This window comes from Coregonus lavaretus (assembly GCF_964263955.1).
Source record: "Coregonus lavaretus genome assembly, chromosome: 11".
In the NCBI taxonomy this organism is placed as follows: domain Eukaryota; kingdom Metazoa; phylum Chordata; class Actinopteri; order Salmoniformes; family Salmonidae; genus Coregonus; species Coregonus lavaretus.
Window position 1 is genome coordinate 43,780,076 of NC_139998.1, and position 14,528 is coordinate 43,794,603.

General features: G+C 44.8%; 1 protein-coding gene across 4 annotated transcripts; it reads right to left on the reverse strand.

Moving 5' to 3' along the window:
• Positions 1–4,870: 4,870 nt before the first annotated feature.
• Positions 4,871–14,495, reverse strand: LOC311137464 (scaffold attachment factor B2-like). Of its 4 annotated transcripts, none has more exons than XM_084171994.1 (19): positions 14,221–14,495; positions 13,346–13,436; positions 13,175–13,239; positions 12,834–13,073; positions 12,639–12,701; positions 12,447–12,492; positions 11,261–11,678; positions 10,361–10,407; positions 10,101–10,210; positions 8,479–8,628; positions 8,227–8,300; positions 7,638–7,761; positions 7,397–7,539; positions 6,933–7,259; positions 6,588–6,728; positions 6,288–6,330; positions 6,052–6,134; positions 5,832–5,948; positions 4,871–5,642 (listed from the first exon to the last, which is right to left on the reverse strand). In XM_084171994.1, exons 1-19 carry the CDS (start codon positions 14,383–14,385, stop codon positions 5,519–5,521), a joined length of 2,571 nt encoding a protein of 856 aa, XP_084028120.1. In that variant the 5' UTR covers positions 14,386–14,495; the 3' UTR covers positions 4,871–5,518. The 4 variants fall into 4 exon arrangements, with proteins under 4 accessions (XP_084028120.1, XP_084028119.1, XP_084028122.1 ...); XM_084171993.1 differs by having other exon boundaries at positions 6,288–6,333; XM_084171996.1 differs by lacking the exon at positions 6,588–6,728.
• Between the last annotated feature and the right edge of the window lie 33 nt (positions 14,496–14,528).

Below are 14,528 nucleotides of genomic sequence, written 5' to 3' on the forward strand. Positions count from 1 at the left end.
AAACGCTCATCCAGAGGCAGCGCTCCTAGTGGCCGGGGACTTTAATGCAGGGAAACTTAAATCAGTTCTACCTAATTTCTACCAGCATGTTAAATGTGCAACCAGAGGAAAAAAACTCTAGACCACCTTTACTCCACACACAGAGACGCATACAAAGCTCTCCCTCACCCTCCATTTGGCAAATCTGACCATAACTCTATCCTCCTGATTCCTGCTTATAAGCTAAAACTAAAGCAGGAAGCACCAGTGACTCGGTCAATAAAAAAGTGGTCAGATGATGCAGATGCTAAGCTACAGGACTGTTTTGCTAGCACAGACTGGAACATGTTCCGGGATTCTTCAGATAGCATTGAGGAGTACACCACATCAGTCACTGGCTTCATCAATAAGTGCATCGATGACATCGTCCCCACAGTGACCGTACGTACATACCCCAACCAGAAGCCATGGATTACAGGCAACATCCGCACTGAGCTAAAGGGTAGAGCTGCCGCTTTCAAGGAGCGGGACTCTAACCCGGACGCTTATAAGAAATCCCGCTATGCCCTCCGACGAACCATCAAACATGCAAATAGTCAGTACAGGACTAAGATTGAATCGTACTACACCGGCTCTGACGCTCGTCGGATGTGGCAGGGCTTGAAAACTATTACAGACTACAAAGGGAAGCACAGCCGCGAGCTGCCCAGTGACACAAGACTTCCAGACGAGCTAAACCACTTCTATGCTCGCTTCGAGGCAAGCAACACTGAAGCATAAATGAGAGCACCAGCTGTTCCGGATGACTATGTGATCACGCTCTCCGTAGCCAATGTGAGTAAGACCTTTAAGCAGGTCAACATTCACAAGGCCGCAGGGCCAGACGGATTACCAGGACGTGTACTCAGAGCATGTGCTGACCAACTGGCAAGTGTCTTCACTGACATTTTCAACATGTCCCTGACTGAGTCTGTAATACCAACATGTTTCAAGCAGACCACCATAGTCCCTGTGCCCAAGGACACTAAGATAACCTGCCTAAATGACTACCGACCCGTAGTACTGACGTCTGTAGCCATGAAGTGCTTTGAAAGGCTGGTCATGGCTCACATCAACACCATTATCCCAGAAACCCTAGACCCACTCCGATTTGCATACCGCCCCAACAGATCCACAGATTATGCAATCTCTATTGCACTCCACACTGCCCTTTCCCACCTGGACAAGAGGAACACCTACGTGAGAATGCTATTCATTGACTACAGCTCAGCATTCAACACCATAGTGCCCTCAAATCACTAAGCTAAGGATCCTGGGACTAAACACCTCCCTCTGCAACTGGATCCTGGACTTCCTGACGGGCCGCCCCCAGGTGGTAAGGGTAGGTAACAACACATCTGCCACACTGATCCTCAACACGGGGGCCCCTCAGGGGTGCGTGCTCAGTCCCCTCCTGTACTCCCTGTTCACCCATGACTGCATGGCCAGGCACGATTCCAACACTATCATTAAGTTTGCCGACGACACAACAGTGGTAGGCCTGATCACCGACAACGATGAGACAGCCTATAGGGAGGAGGTCAGAGACCTGGCCGTGTGGTGCCAGGATAACAACCTCTCCCTCAACGTGACCAAGACAAAGGAGATGATTGTGGACTACAGGAAAAAAAAGAGGACTGAGCACGCCCCCATTCTCATCGACGGGGCTGTAGTGGAACAGGTTGAGAGCCTCAAGTTCCTTGGTGTCCACATCACCAACGAACTATCATGGTCCAAACACACCAAGACAGTCGTGAAGAGGGCATGACAAAGCCTATTCCCCCTCAGGAGACTGAAAAGATTTGGCATCGGTCCTCAGATCATCAAAAAATTCTACAGCTGCACCATCGAGAGCATCCTGACTGGTTGCATCACCGCCTGGTATGGCAACTGCTCGGCCTCCGACCGCAAGGCACTACAGAGGGTAGTGCGTACGGCCAAGTACATCACTGGGGCCAAGCTTCCTGCCATCCAGGACCTCTATACCAGGCGGTGTCAGAGGAAGGCCCTCAAAATTGTCAAAGACTCCAGCCACCCTAGTCATAGACTGTACTCTCTGCTACCGCACGGCAAGCGGTGCCGGAGTGCCAAGTCTAGGTCCAAAAGACTTCTCAACAGCTTCTACCCCCAAGCCATAAGACTCCTGAACAGCTAATCATGGCTACCCGGACTATTTGCACTGCCCCCCCTCCCCCACACCGCCCCATCTTTTTACGCTGCTGCTACTCTGTTAATTATTTATGCATAGTCACTTTAACTCTACCCACATGTACATATTACCTCAACTAACTCAACTAGCCAGTGCCCCCGCACATTGACTCTGCACCGGTACCCCCCTGTATATATAGCCTCCCTACTGTTATTTTATTTTACTTCTGCTCTTTTTTTCTCAACACTTTTTTGTTGTTGTTTTATTTTATTTTTTTATTTAAAAAATAAATGCATTGTTGGTTAAAGGCTGTAAGTAAGCATTTCACTGTAATGTCTACACCTGTTGTATTAGGCGCATGTGGCCAATAACATTTGATTTGATTTGATTTACTAGTGTAAGAAAGCTCTCCCCTACAATGTTTCATATTCTGCTTAGTTTAAGTTTTGCTTAGATTATGACATAATTGGTTTACATTATGAATTATTACTTACATGCTTACTTGTAATTTTATATTAGGTTGAGATTAATCTCAAAAGGGGAGGAATGTCGTGGCAAAATTACAACTTTTGTTATGCACATGCGCTGTATGAGCCTTAAACATGTACATTTCTAACTGTCTATTTAAAGGTCTTGTAAGGAGCTGGTATTTTTCCACTCTGCCTCTGTTCAATTTAGTCACACGGTCAAGACAAAGACCCCCTGAGAGTGACCACAGTGTCTCAGCCCATCCTGTTTCTTCTCATATCTGTTCAAGGGCACAGCTGTGTGGCAATATGAGGTGACAGAGGCTGGCTTGAACAGAGGAGTAACGGAACTAACGTTATCACTTGTTTGTGGGCTATGACCGATACACATAGCAACAAGAAGAAAACATGCTAGCTTATGATGCCCTGATCTGCCGGGGAGGGGTGGAACCCGCCATGACGTCACCATTTCCTGTTTGTTGGGCTCTCAACGGGGGTTCGTTGACCAGCTCCAATATTGCAATAATTAATCGATATCAAATAAAGACTGTATGTTTGAAGAAATGACAAAGTCTCTCTCACTTGATTAGAATTTCCACGACACTGGTCTACTTATTGACCCACGCCCCACGGAGGGCAGCCCCAGAAGCGTGACATCTTACTGGCTATTTTGTCTGTTCCGGGCGGGTGGAGAGAGCGGGGCGGGAACAATAAGTAGACCAGCGCCATTGGTCTCTTGCGGAAAAGCATGTTTGTGTCAGTTGACGGGACAGTCGCAGGGCCCCTTCAAAATTCTGATCGGCTGGTGCAATCGATTTGTTAGAGTGAAGCGCAGGGACACCTTTTAAGAAGAAATGTTGCAACCTTAGTACTGAACCGCCTACTTTGTCAGAGGTTCAAGCCACTTGGGGTAATAATAGCTAATCACTGTCATGTTGTATGCGACTGACACTCGCAGGGACAGTCACAGCAGGGACCTAGGGTTCAAGTGCAGGAAGGAATGACCCCGAAATATTAATTTGTGATATTACTGTAAGTCAGTCACAAAACATGTTCGGGTTTATTTGACAGATAAATAACTTAGCTAGCTGGATAGCTTATTTTCCTCTCTGGAGAGCTATTAGCTTTGATAGCAAGCAAGCTAAAGTATTAATAAACAGCTAGCTGGCATTTCACTTCATTTTCATTGCTAGCTGGGAAATAAAATAACATGGTTTTCTAGTTAACCCCCTATAGTCGATGTCCACACCCCCGCTGAAATAGAATTAGCATAACAATAATAAACAGATACAAATCTGTTTAAACTAGATTTATTTTTTGCATGGGCTGTGTTTCAATCCACTACATCCGCCAACTGCGGCCTTCCGCATCTGCAGTGGAATGCTTCCTGTAGGTCAGTTGGTAGAGCATGGCGCTTGCAATGCCAGGGTTGTGGGTTCGATTCCCACGGGGGGCCAGTATGAAATATGTATGCACTAACTGTAAGTCGCTCTGGATAAGAGCATCTGCTAAATGACTAAAATGTAAAAATGAAGGTGGCCGAGCTACAGCGATGTTTGTTAGACCATGACACATCCCGAAAATCATTCTCCTCACGAAAACTTCTGTAGCATCCTACCGTTTTGCTATATGACCCCCACAAGACTCAGACTCGTCTGATATCGGTACCGCCAATCTGCCAACTTTTGTTTTTCTATGTATGAATGTTATTCAATGCCCTTCTATAGGCTAAAACAGGGTTTCCGTAACTCTGTTCTGGGGACCGCCAATGGTTGCATGTTTTCATTTTTTGCCCTAGCCCTGATTCTAATATTTAACTAATCATCAAGCTTCGATTATTTGAATCACCTGTGTAGTGCTCGGGCAAAAAACAAAAACGTGCATCCCTTGGGGTCCCCAGGACCCACAACGTAACGTTTTGAAAGGTGTCACTAGTTAATACAGCCACAAAAATCATAATTGTGGCTAAAAACCACCCATTTCTACAATTTATCTTTAAACCACTGCTAAATGTATACCCTAAACTTAAATTAAGGCCCACACAACACATTTCACAAGGATTATGTCCTTGCTTTTTTTCTGGTTGCATGAAGAGTCCTGAGCTCTTATAAGCCCACTATTCTATTGGATTTGTGGAGTTTCATATCTACCACTATCTTTTTGTTGTTAAAGCAAGTCTAAATTATTAACATCTACCAGACAATCGTCATTATGAGAAAGCGACAAACAACTTTTTTAGCAGTTGCACTGCAAAAAGAATTTTATTAGGCAGCATTTTCATTTCACAGAAAAATAGCCATCAGGTGCCATCCAGCGGTATAGTACAACTGTAGTTGAATCCGACACGATTGATTGTTTCCTATTGTGAACATGGTACTGCTGTTCTGTGAAGAAGTTAGTATCAATACAAAGTCTGAAAAGGTGTTGTTTAAGTACAAAAACTAAGACAATGTGACAATTACTGAAAATAAGCCTGCAACGCAATCATGATCATTAATGGGTTCGTACTTTTCCGCAACCAAGTTCACCACAGGTTTTAGCAAATGGTTTAAGTAGACTCATTCCTGAGCATTTCTACCAAAAGTCAACCCCATACAAATCACTTAAAATACACCAAAAATAGAAAAGAAAAATTATACATTGCAATCAATTTGAAAACAAAAGGACACTCAGAATGAAAAACCGATGGATGATCTGATCAGAGACATTTAAAACTCAGATGTTCAGTTCAATGGTATCTTAGTTTTAAAGGGAGGAAAGAAAGTCAAAGGGACTATAAAAGCAACATCTGAATTCGCAAAGCTTTCGTGAGCAATATACAAGCTGCAGACGGTTTCACTTGCATACACTTAAACGTGTGACTGGGAACAAGGGTGTTCAGACCTCAGTAGCGGCGACCGAAAGCCCCGCCACCCTGCATCCCACTGCCTTGCATCATCTGGTTCTGACGGTTCAGAGCTCCAGAGAGGGACTGGGAGGTCCCCGTTGGTATGTAGCCTCCACCACGACTGTGGGTCAGAAAACAAGACACTATCAGTATCCATATTGCTAAAGGTTTTCACCCTTACTAGGGGGAATAACAGTTGCACCCGGCTCAAAAGTTTACTCCATCTGGCCCCACATTTTCTAATTCTACATTGACTGGTGTGTCTCAGGTGTGATAAAAGCAGTAAATAATGCTATAGATTTGAGTTTACCTTGCCATTCCTCCCCGTGCCCCAATGTGACTTTGGCCTGGGATGCCGCCATCTCGACCTGTTTGCCACGTTCGGTCCCCATCTATTTTCCGTCCTGAGTCCCAGTCACGGCCCTCCCTGAAAGAAACAGACAGTCGATGACGAGCAGTGCAGAACACACCATGGTCTCCAACTCGTGAGAGGTAAATAAACTCGGCAAAGCCATCTAAATCAAACTGACCTTGGATTAATAGTACGCTTGTCATAACTTCCTGCAGCGGTCCAGGTGTCCCTCCCGTGCCTCTCGGTACGGTCCGAGAAGTGCTGCCAAGAAGGAAGCATGATTAAAACCAAACAATGAGGTTCACATTTAAATAGCCACCAAATGGGAGAAAATGCTGTAAAACAGGAGGTAGTACATTAAGATCAATAACACATACTTGTGCCTCATTGCATACATAAGGCCATGTCTCTTACCGTGCTATCCCGGTCTCCAACCACAGCCCGTGAAGTGTCCCTCCTACTGGAAAGATCTCTGATTATTAAACAAACATCCAGCATCGATCTAAGCATGTGGCACACAACTACAAATTCACCACCAACAAGCAGTTGGCCATTAATACTACTTTTTTACATAAGTTTACATATAGGCATCTATTACAGAATCAGTCGCAAAATATTTGACCCCCCATCATATGGCCTACACAAGGACAATGTCATAAACCGTCATGACAGCTGGTGTCAGCTCGCGTCAAATAACCTTACTCTACTCTGTACCTGTCAATGACTGAATCGTCCTGGTAGCGACTGCGGTCCCTGTGGTCAAAGTCTTGGTAGCGCTCCTGCCGACTGAAGTCTGAGCGCCCCCCATAGCGGTCATCCATAGCCAGCCTCTTGTTGTCCTGCCAGTTGTCTTTCCTACAAGCAGCAGGTCTTTGTCAGTCAGTCGCAATAAAATATTCTCAAACCAGGCACACCTTTACATGACAGGCATGCATACTGAAGATCTAGAGGCTGAGGTTGTGGCCATATCCATCCATCTATTCTATAATAGCGACCTGGTAATTCAAACGGGGGTACTGACGCTATGGAGAGGGGGGAAGACAGGGATAAAGTGTGTACCTGCTGTCCACGTCAGCGTAGGGCCTCTTGAGGGGCCGGCGGTCCTGCTCGAAGCGCAGCTGCTCCTGCTGCCTGCGGAGCTCCTCCCTCTCCCGTTGGATCCTCTCCTGCTCACGTCGGCGCTCATACTCCACACGCTGACGCTCGCGCTCCAGGAACTCGCGCTCCAGGCGGTCAAAGTTCAGCTGCTCCTTCTCCACCTCCAGCCAGTTTCTCTTACGTAGGAGGCGCTCGCGCTCCTCCTTCTCCCGGAACAAGCGGATACGCTCGCGCTCCGTGCGGCTGTCTACGCCGCCTCGATCTGCACCACTGCTGCGGTCGCGCTCACTGGGACAAACAGAAAGCATAGGAGATATTTAGCTGATCCCACTTTGAATGACGAATCCCTTTTCAAAGCATACTACCAAACTGCTATAACAAGCTGGCTTCAGGTGAATTGTCCTGCAGCTACAGCAACTCCTCACCCAGAGTGCCTGCGTCTCTCCACCTCCCTGATGTCCCTCTCCCGCTGTCTCTGTCTTTCCCGCTCACGCTGCTCCTTGATCTGGTCAAATGACAGGATATCCTTCTCTTTGCTTGTAGACCTGCGATCACGACTCTTGGTGCTCTGGATTGAACAACAAAAGCTCATGTAGCGTACCACTTTTCACAGAAGTTTGTGAAAGTTCAATAGATGGAGCAGAGGTCAGCGTTTGGGTATCTTACCCGGTCTTTGCTTTTGGATTTCACGCTGACAACAGGCTCTCCCTTAGAGTTGTCCATCACCACTGTCCTCTCATTGAGTTTCCCATCTTTCCCGACTTCACCTTCAGCCTTGTTTGCATCGGACCTGGATAGAGAAAATGGTTAAAGGGATAGTTCACCCAAACTACAAAATGACATATTGGTTTCCTTAACCTGTAAGCAGTCTATGGACAAGGTATGACAGCAGTCAACGCTTTGGTTTAGTTTCCCTGGCACGGTTTCCAAATGCTAATATTTTAGCATTTGCGGCACAAATCCCATTCAAGTCAAGGCATCGATATTAGCATCATGTCCAAATCATCCCTATGTATTTCAAATTGATTGTGAAGCTCAAAGTCACAGATGATTTGAACATGACGCGTGAAAAATGCTAATACCGGTCCCATGATGTGAATGGGATTTGTGCCACAAATGCAAAAGTTTGCAAACAAAACCAGCCACTGCCAGGGAAATTAAACCAAAGCATGGATTGCTGTCATACCTTGTACACAGACTGCATGACATACAGTACATAACTTAATGTGTAATGACATGTGTTCTCAGCTCTTACTTGGAGTCTGAGGATTGTCTACTGTCGGTGCCAGACTTGTCAGCAGGCTTTTTCCCAGCAGGCTCATTCTTCGCCTGGAACAGATGTCAGAGGTCAAACAGTGACACAGAGATTAGAATGGTCAAACCTCACTTCTCTGAATGAAGGCATCTCATTAATTTGATAAACACTACAGGTTTACGGTTCTGTGTGTACAGCAGTGGTCAGTCACAGAGGCCACTGACATGCAAGGTGGTAGATAATGACCCTCACCCTCTCAACAGAGATCATTCTCCCGTGGAGCTCAGTCCTGTGCAGGTGGCTGATGCACTTGGTGGCCTCTTCTGTGGAACATATAGTGACAAAGCCATAGCAACGAGCCCCAGGGCTCCGGGCATTAGTCACCACTTTAGCGCCAACAACCTGAGGAGAGACGGAGAACGATAGGACACTTAAATTGTTGGGCAGGGAAAGTGTGTGTCTGTGGGGTCCAAAAAAAACAGACAGTACCATTCCGCATTTTGCTCAATTATACTGACCAAAAATAAAAACGCAACATGCAATAATTTCTAAGATTTTACTGAGTTACAGTTCATAACGAAATCAGGCAATTGAAATAAACTAATTTAGGCCCTAATCTATGGATTTCACATTACTGAGAATACAGATAAGGTATCTGTGACCAACAGATGTTTTTTTTTTTTTTTAAGAATGAAAGTGGATCAGAAAACCATTCAGTATCTGGTGTGACCATTTGCCTCATGCAGCACATTTACATTAAAGTCATTTAGCAGACGCTCTTATCCAGAGCGACTTACAGTTATAGAGTGCATACATTTTCATACTGGCCCCCCGTGGGAAACAAACCCACAACCCTGGCGTTGCAAGCGCCATGCTCTACAAACTGAACTACAGGAGACCACACGACAGCTCCTTCGCATAGAGTTGATCAGGCTGTTGATTGTGGCCTGGAATGTTGTCCCACTCCTCTTCAATGGCTGTGCGAAGTTGCTGGAGATTGGCGGGAACTGGAAGTCCCTGTCGTACACGTCGATACAGAGCATACAAAACATGCTCAATGGGTGACATGCCTGCTGAGTATGCAGGCCACGGTAGAACTGGGACATTTTCAGCTTCCAGGAATTGTGTACAGATCCTTGAGACATGGGGCCGTGCATCATCATGCTGAAACATAAGGTGATGGCAGCGGATGAATGGCACATCAATGTGCTTCAGGATCTCATCACGGTACCTCTGTGCATTGAAATTGCCATCGATAAAATGCAATTGTGTTCGTTGTCCGTAGCTTATTCCTGTCCATACCATTACCCCACCATGGGTACTCTGTTCAAAGTTGACATCAGCAAACCGCTCACCCAAACGACACCATACACTGTACAGTTAAAAACAAGATTCATCTGTGAAAAGCACTTCTCCAGTGTGCCAGTGGCAATCGAAGGTGAGCATTTTCCCACTGAAGTCGGTTACGACGCCGAACTGCAGTCAGATCCTGGTGAGGACGCCGGGCACGCAGATAAGCTTCCCTGAGACGGTTTCTCACAGTTTGTGCAGAAATTCTTATTCTAACGCAGTATTTTATTGTCCCCAGCACAAGGTGCCCCTGTGTAATGATCATGCTGTTTAATCAGTTTCTTGATATGCCACACCTGTCAGGTGGATGGATTATCTTGGCAATAGAGAAATGCTCACTAACAGGGATGTAAACAAATTTGTGCATGACATTTGAGATAAATAAGCTTTTTGTGAGTATGGAAAATGTCTGGAATATTTTATTTCAGCTCATGAAACACTTTAAATGTTGCATTTATATTTTTGTTCAGTGTACACTCATGCACATCACCAAAAAGGGTGGAATTTCTTCTCAGGATACTGACCTTTCCATACTTGCTGAACAGAGTCTTCAGATCAGTCGCTCTGGTGGTGCTGGAGAGACCGCTAACCCACAGGTTTCTGCCACTACTTGCTGGAGCATTACCTGCAGGGGCTTTTGGAACACAGACAAACATGACCCAGATGGACATTCAACTCAGAGCCGATTCAGCACCTTATTCAGGTGAGAGCATGTCATTTGCAATTATCTACAATGGACATCCCAATTACGAAATGATACAGAAGGGACCATATTCACGCTTACCATTTTCATCTTTTGAGTCAGGCTTGCTACCCTTTTCCTCATCAGAACTAAAGGCAAAGAGAACACGTAATGAATATTTGGAAATGAGAAGACCTGGGGGAGGGGGGTCTCATCCAGATGAATCATACTTACCCTGTGCACACAGTAATTATCCCCAGCATATACAACATTACAGTGATTTGGGTGGGTGTCAATGTCACTAGGCTGCCTTAGATGATCAAAGAATCTCCCAATAGATGCAGTAAAGAGGTCAATGGAACGCAGACCGTGAGGGATAGGAGGATGCCGAAATGGCGCCCATTCAACAAATCTGATCTAACAAAGCGGATATTTGTCAAAACAGTCATGATTGATACATTGTGACCCACAATGTGGTTACTAAAGTCTGATTTCGATATATTGGGATACATTACATTTAGAAGCAGTCCCTTTTCAGGTTTAGAAGAAGTGACTGCGAAATGCGAACTCCTGTTTGTATAAGCTGGTAGCATAGAGAAATCGGTGGTAGTCACTCGTTATTAACTAATGCAGTTGGTGATGATGACATGAACATGTATTGGGGTTGACATCCGTACAAGCATTATACTCCGATTTCTACCTTAATATAGTGGGAAATACACAAATGGCCTAAATGTAGGCACATTTTGCTGGGGGGGGGGGGGTTCCACCAAGCGTTTCCATGGCATTTCCATTGTATTGGTCGAGTTCCATTGACCTCTTTACCGCATCTATACATTACTTTATGATGGTTAAGAGGTGAGGTATAGGTGGGGAATGACAAAATGAAAACTTGACAAATGCCCAGACCATTTTTGCCTCCAAAAGAGCACCAAAACTTGCTAAAAAAATAGCCAATGCAACAGAGATAGCCATTGTTCTAGTAGACAGAAAACAACAAACCTCTTTTTCTGATCATCGCCCTCAACAGATGAGGACTCTTTCACTGCCGTTGATTCTGCAGCGTTCTCTTCAGTCTTCTTATCTTCCTCCTCACCCTCAGCCTTAGAGACCATTTCAGAATCAACAGCGCTTTCGCCCATGCCCTGCTCGTTTACACTAACAGCCTGAGTACTTTCAGCGTCAACGGTCTCTTCAGCGTCTTTCATTTGACACTCAGTTAGCTTAGCAACGTCCTGGTCGCTAGTCGACAGTTTAGTCTCTACATTGACAGACTCCTCGGCTTTAGTGGTGTCACACACATCGTCTTCCTCTGCAACATTGACCATGTCCCCGATGGTGCCTTGATCTTCAGTTGGTGTCTCCTGGCGCTCTTCATTTAGTGGCTCAGATAAACAAGACCCGGCTACTTTCTCATTTTCTACGGATTTAACAGGAATAGAATGGCACAGAGTTTAATTACTTCTGAAACACAGCAATGGTTAACGTGGAACTGGCAAGGCTGGAAAAGGACGTGGCCCTCCGCTGTCATTGAACTATGTATACACAGATATACACGTAACAAGAGACTGGAAAAACCAAAGAGACTGACCAAGCAGCCTAACTCCTCATTCAAGTCGACCATTTCAGTTCACCTGATCCCAAGGTAGAAATAGATCTGATCTGAAGAAAGCCACAAGATCAGCAGAGGCACAAGGAAGGTCCATCTTCATGCAATTGCTGACTTCATGAGTGTCCATAATGTGGTAAGTGACATCGAATTCAGAATTCCATTAGTCTCATGTCCAGTGAGAATATTAGTCAGTCCTAAAAAGGCTTTTTAGTGGTTGGTTTCAAATGATGGGCCTCAGTCTTCTTTTCTTCTTGGTCTTTGTGTGGCAACCTAAAAACACTGCATATCACTTGCAACAACTCACTAACTAAACCTTTAATTACTGTCTCTGTGCTTCAGAATGTTAACCAATTCTGTGTTAATAATAGGAGGGTGCCCAAAATGGACAGATTTATGTCAGTATTTAACAATTTTAGTTAACAAGCGTCAACACACAGTCAGCAATTATCTTTGGATTTCCAGTCTCTGACCAACCACAGCAAGAATTTTAATCTAAAGGACTTGCATTCCAAGGTTTACACTGCAAAAAGAAAGTGTGCATTCATATGAACTTCCAACCCCTTTTCAAAAAGGTACCTATTTCTTCCTTTGAGTCTTCGGGCTCCGGGTCCTTCTCTTGAACCTAAAGAAATAAAGGGAAAATGTATCTAGTGTAACATGGTTCGGTACCAAACACAAATGGCTTTTTACAGTCATTCAAAGTGTTTTCCTTCCAACTACAAACAAATGATCATGAAATGCTGCTTGCATTTAAATTGAACTATATACCTCTTTAGGTGATGGGCAAGTGAGATCATTCTTTTCCATGTCTGCTACTTTAGGCTGTACATCCTAGTTTTAGAAAGAGAAAAAAAAAGAACAATCACACACACACGCATGGTGCAACATTTCAAACAAGTAGGAAAATATTGGAAACATCATTAGACATGACTGTTCCACACAACTCTTGTGCATGTGTCTCACCTCTTCAGGTTTGGCTTTGCCCATTGGCTCGGGAGAGTCAGAGATGCCAATGTCGTGTTCATCTTCGTTCATTGCATCCTCTTCGTCACCCTGGATCTCATGGTTGCCTTTGTCTGACGGAGAGTTCAGGACTTCATCCGTGTCATACTCCTCCTCTGCTGGCATACTGTTGTCATTCTCAGCTTCATCAAGCACATTCATATCCAGGATGTCCATGTCCTGCATGTTTTCCATGTCATCCTTGAAGGGAAGTGATCAATAGATTGTTATCCAGGGAGACTAACAGTAGAGCATAGCGATTGCATTAGATTAAACCAGGTGATTCAATGGTTGATGCGCACCTGGCCATCACCCGAATCTTCCTCAATGGTGCAGTCCTCTGGTTCATCGTTCTCCTGTCTTTTCCCTGCAAATGAGCAATGTCTAATTTTAAGGCTCTCTGTAATACGTTTTAAATTTACTTCAAGACATTATTGCTGACTTATGACCTTGCGCTCACTCCTTTAACATACCTTTGGAGGTCCGTTTAGTCAGTGCCTTCTTAGGAGTTCCATCGAGAACAACCACCATCTCATCTGGATTTCCACCCTCTTCTTCAATCGCCTGTGGAGAAATTGATGACGACATGATGAAATAATGATAGTTACCTAGCCAACTACGTTAGATCTGGTTTCTGGAGTTAAGCCAATTTGGATATTATCAAACACACGGCGATGTGGTCAGTTATTGGCTACAACGGTGCTGGCTAGTGGGATTGTTACTTAACGATAACTAGCTATACATCTGACCCGCGAAGCTAGCTGCAGGCCTAGGCCGGGGCAGTGTTTCGCAAACCTATTTTTATTTTATTTAACTAGGCAAGTCAATTAAGAACAAATTCTTATTTACAATGACGGCCTACTTGTAAAAAAAACCCGCCCCCGCCCAAACCCTCACCTAAACCGGACGACGCTGGGCCAATTGTGCATCGCCCGCCTAACCTCTCATCGTGTACCCACAGCCATTCAACGTATTTTATGTATTCTAAAACTGGCACATATGATTCAAATGGTCAAATAATCACCAAGACCTTTAGTAGTTGAATCGGTTGTGCAAGTTCTAGAATACGGAATGGGGGTGCTCGAGGAAAGGTTTGAGAAAGGGCACCATGTGGCTAACGCCACGCAAGGCCATGGTTAGCTAACGTTCACTTTATTCATTTGGAGTGAATATCAAAATTGAGCTAATGCTAGTGGTTATAGCTAACTATTCATCATTCAACTAACTAATTAATTAAATGATACTGGTTCCACTTAATTGTGGAATTATCACGAAAGGTCATATCAGTTGGCAAAATACCAAACACATTAGCACAGCTATCCATCTACTAGCTAGCTAGCATGCCTACCTTTTTCAGCCTCTCAGTCAGCGTACTCTTGATGCCAATGGTGTCCAGATTTCGTCTTTTTAATTCGGCTTTCAAGTCAATGACTCTCAGCTCCGACAATTTGCGAATCGCTCCCTCCGGAATCTCAACGGCCCCAGCTTCTCCTGCCGAAGAGTTTTCAGCCATGATTACAATGAGAAAACGCAACAACAAAAAAGTGTTTGCAATCACCGAATAGCTGCTCTCTTGCACGAAAACAGGCGGTCTACTGTTACAAAATGGCGTACTTTGAAAAGGACACTGCGCATGCGTTTTTTGATGACAGTATG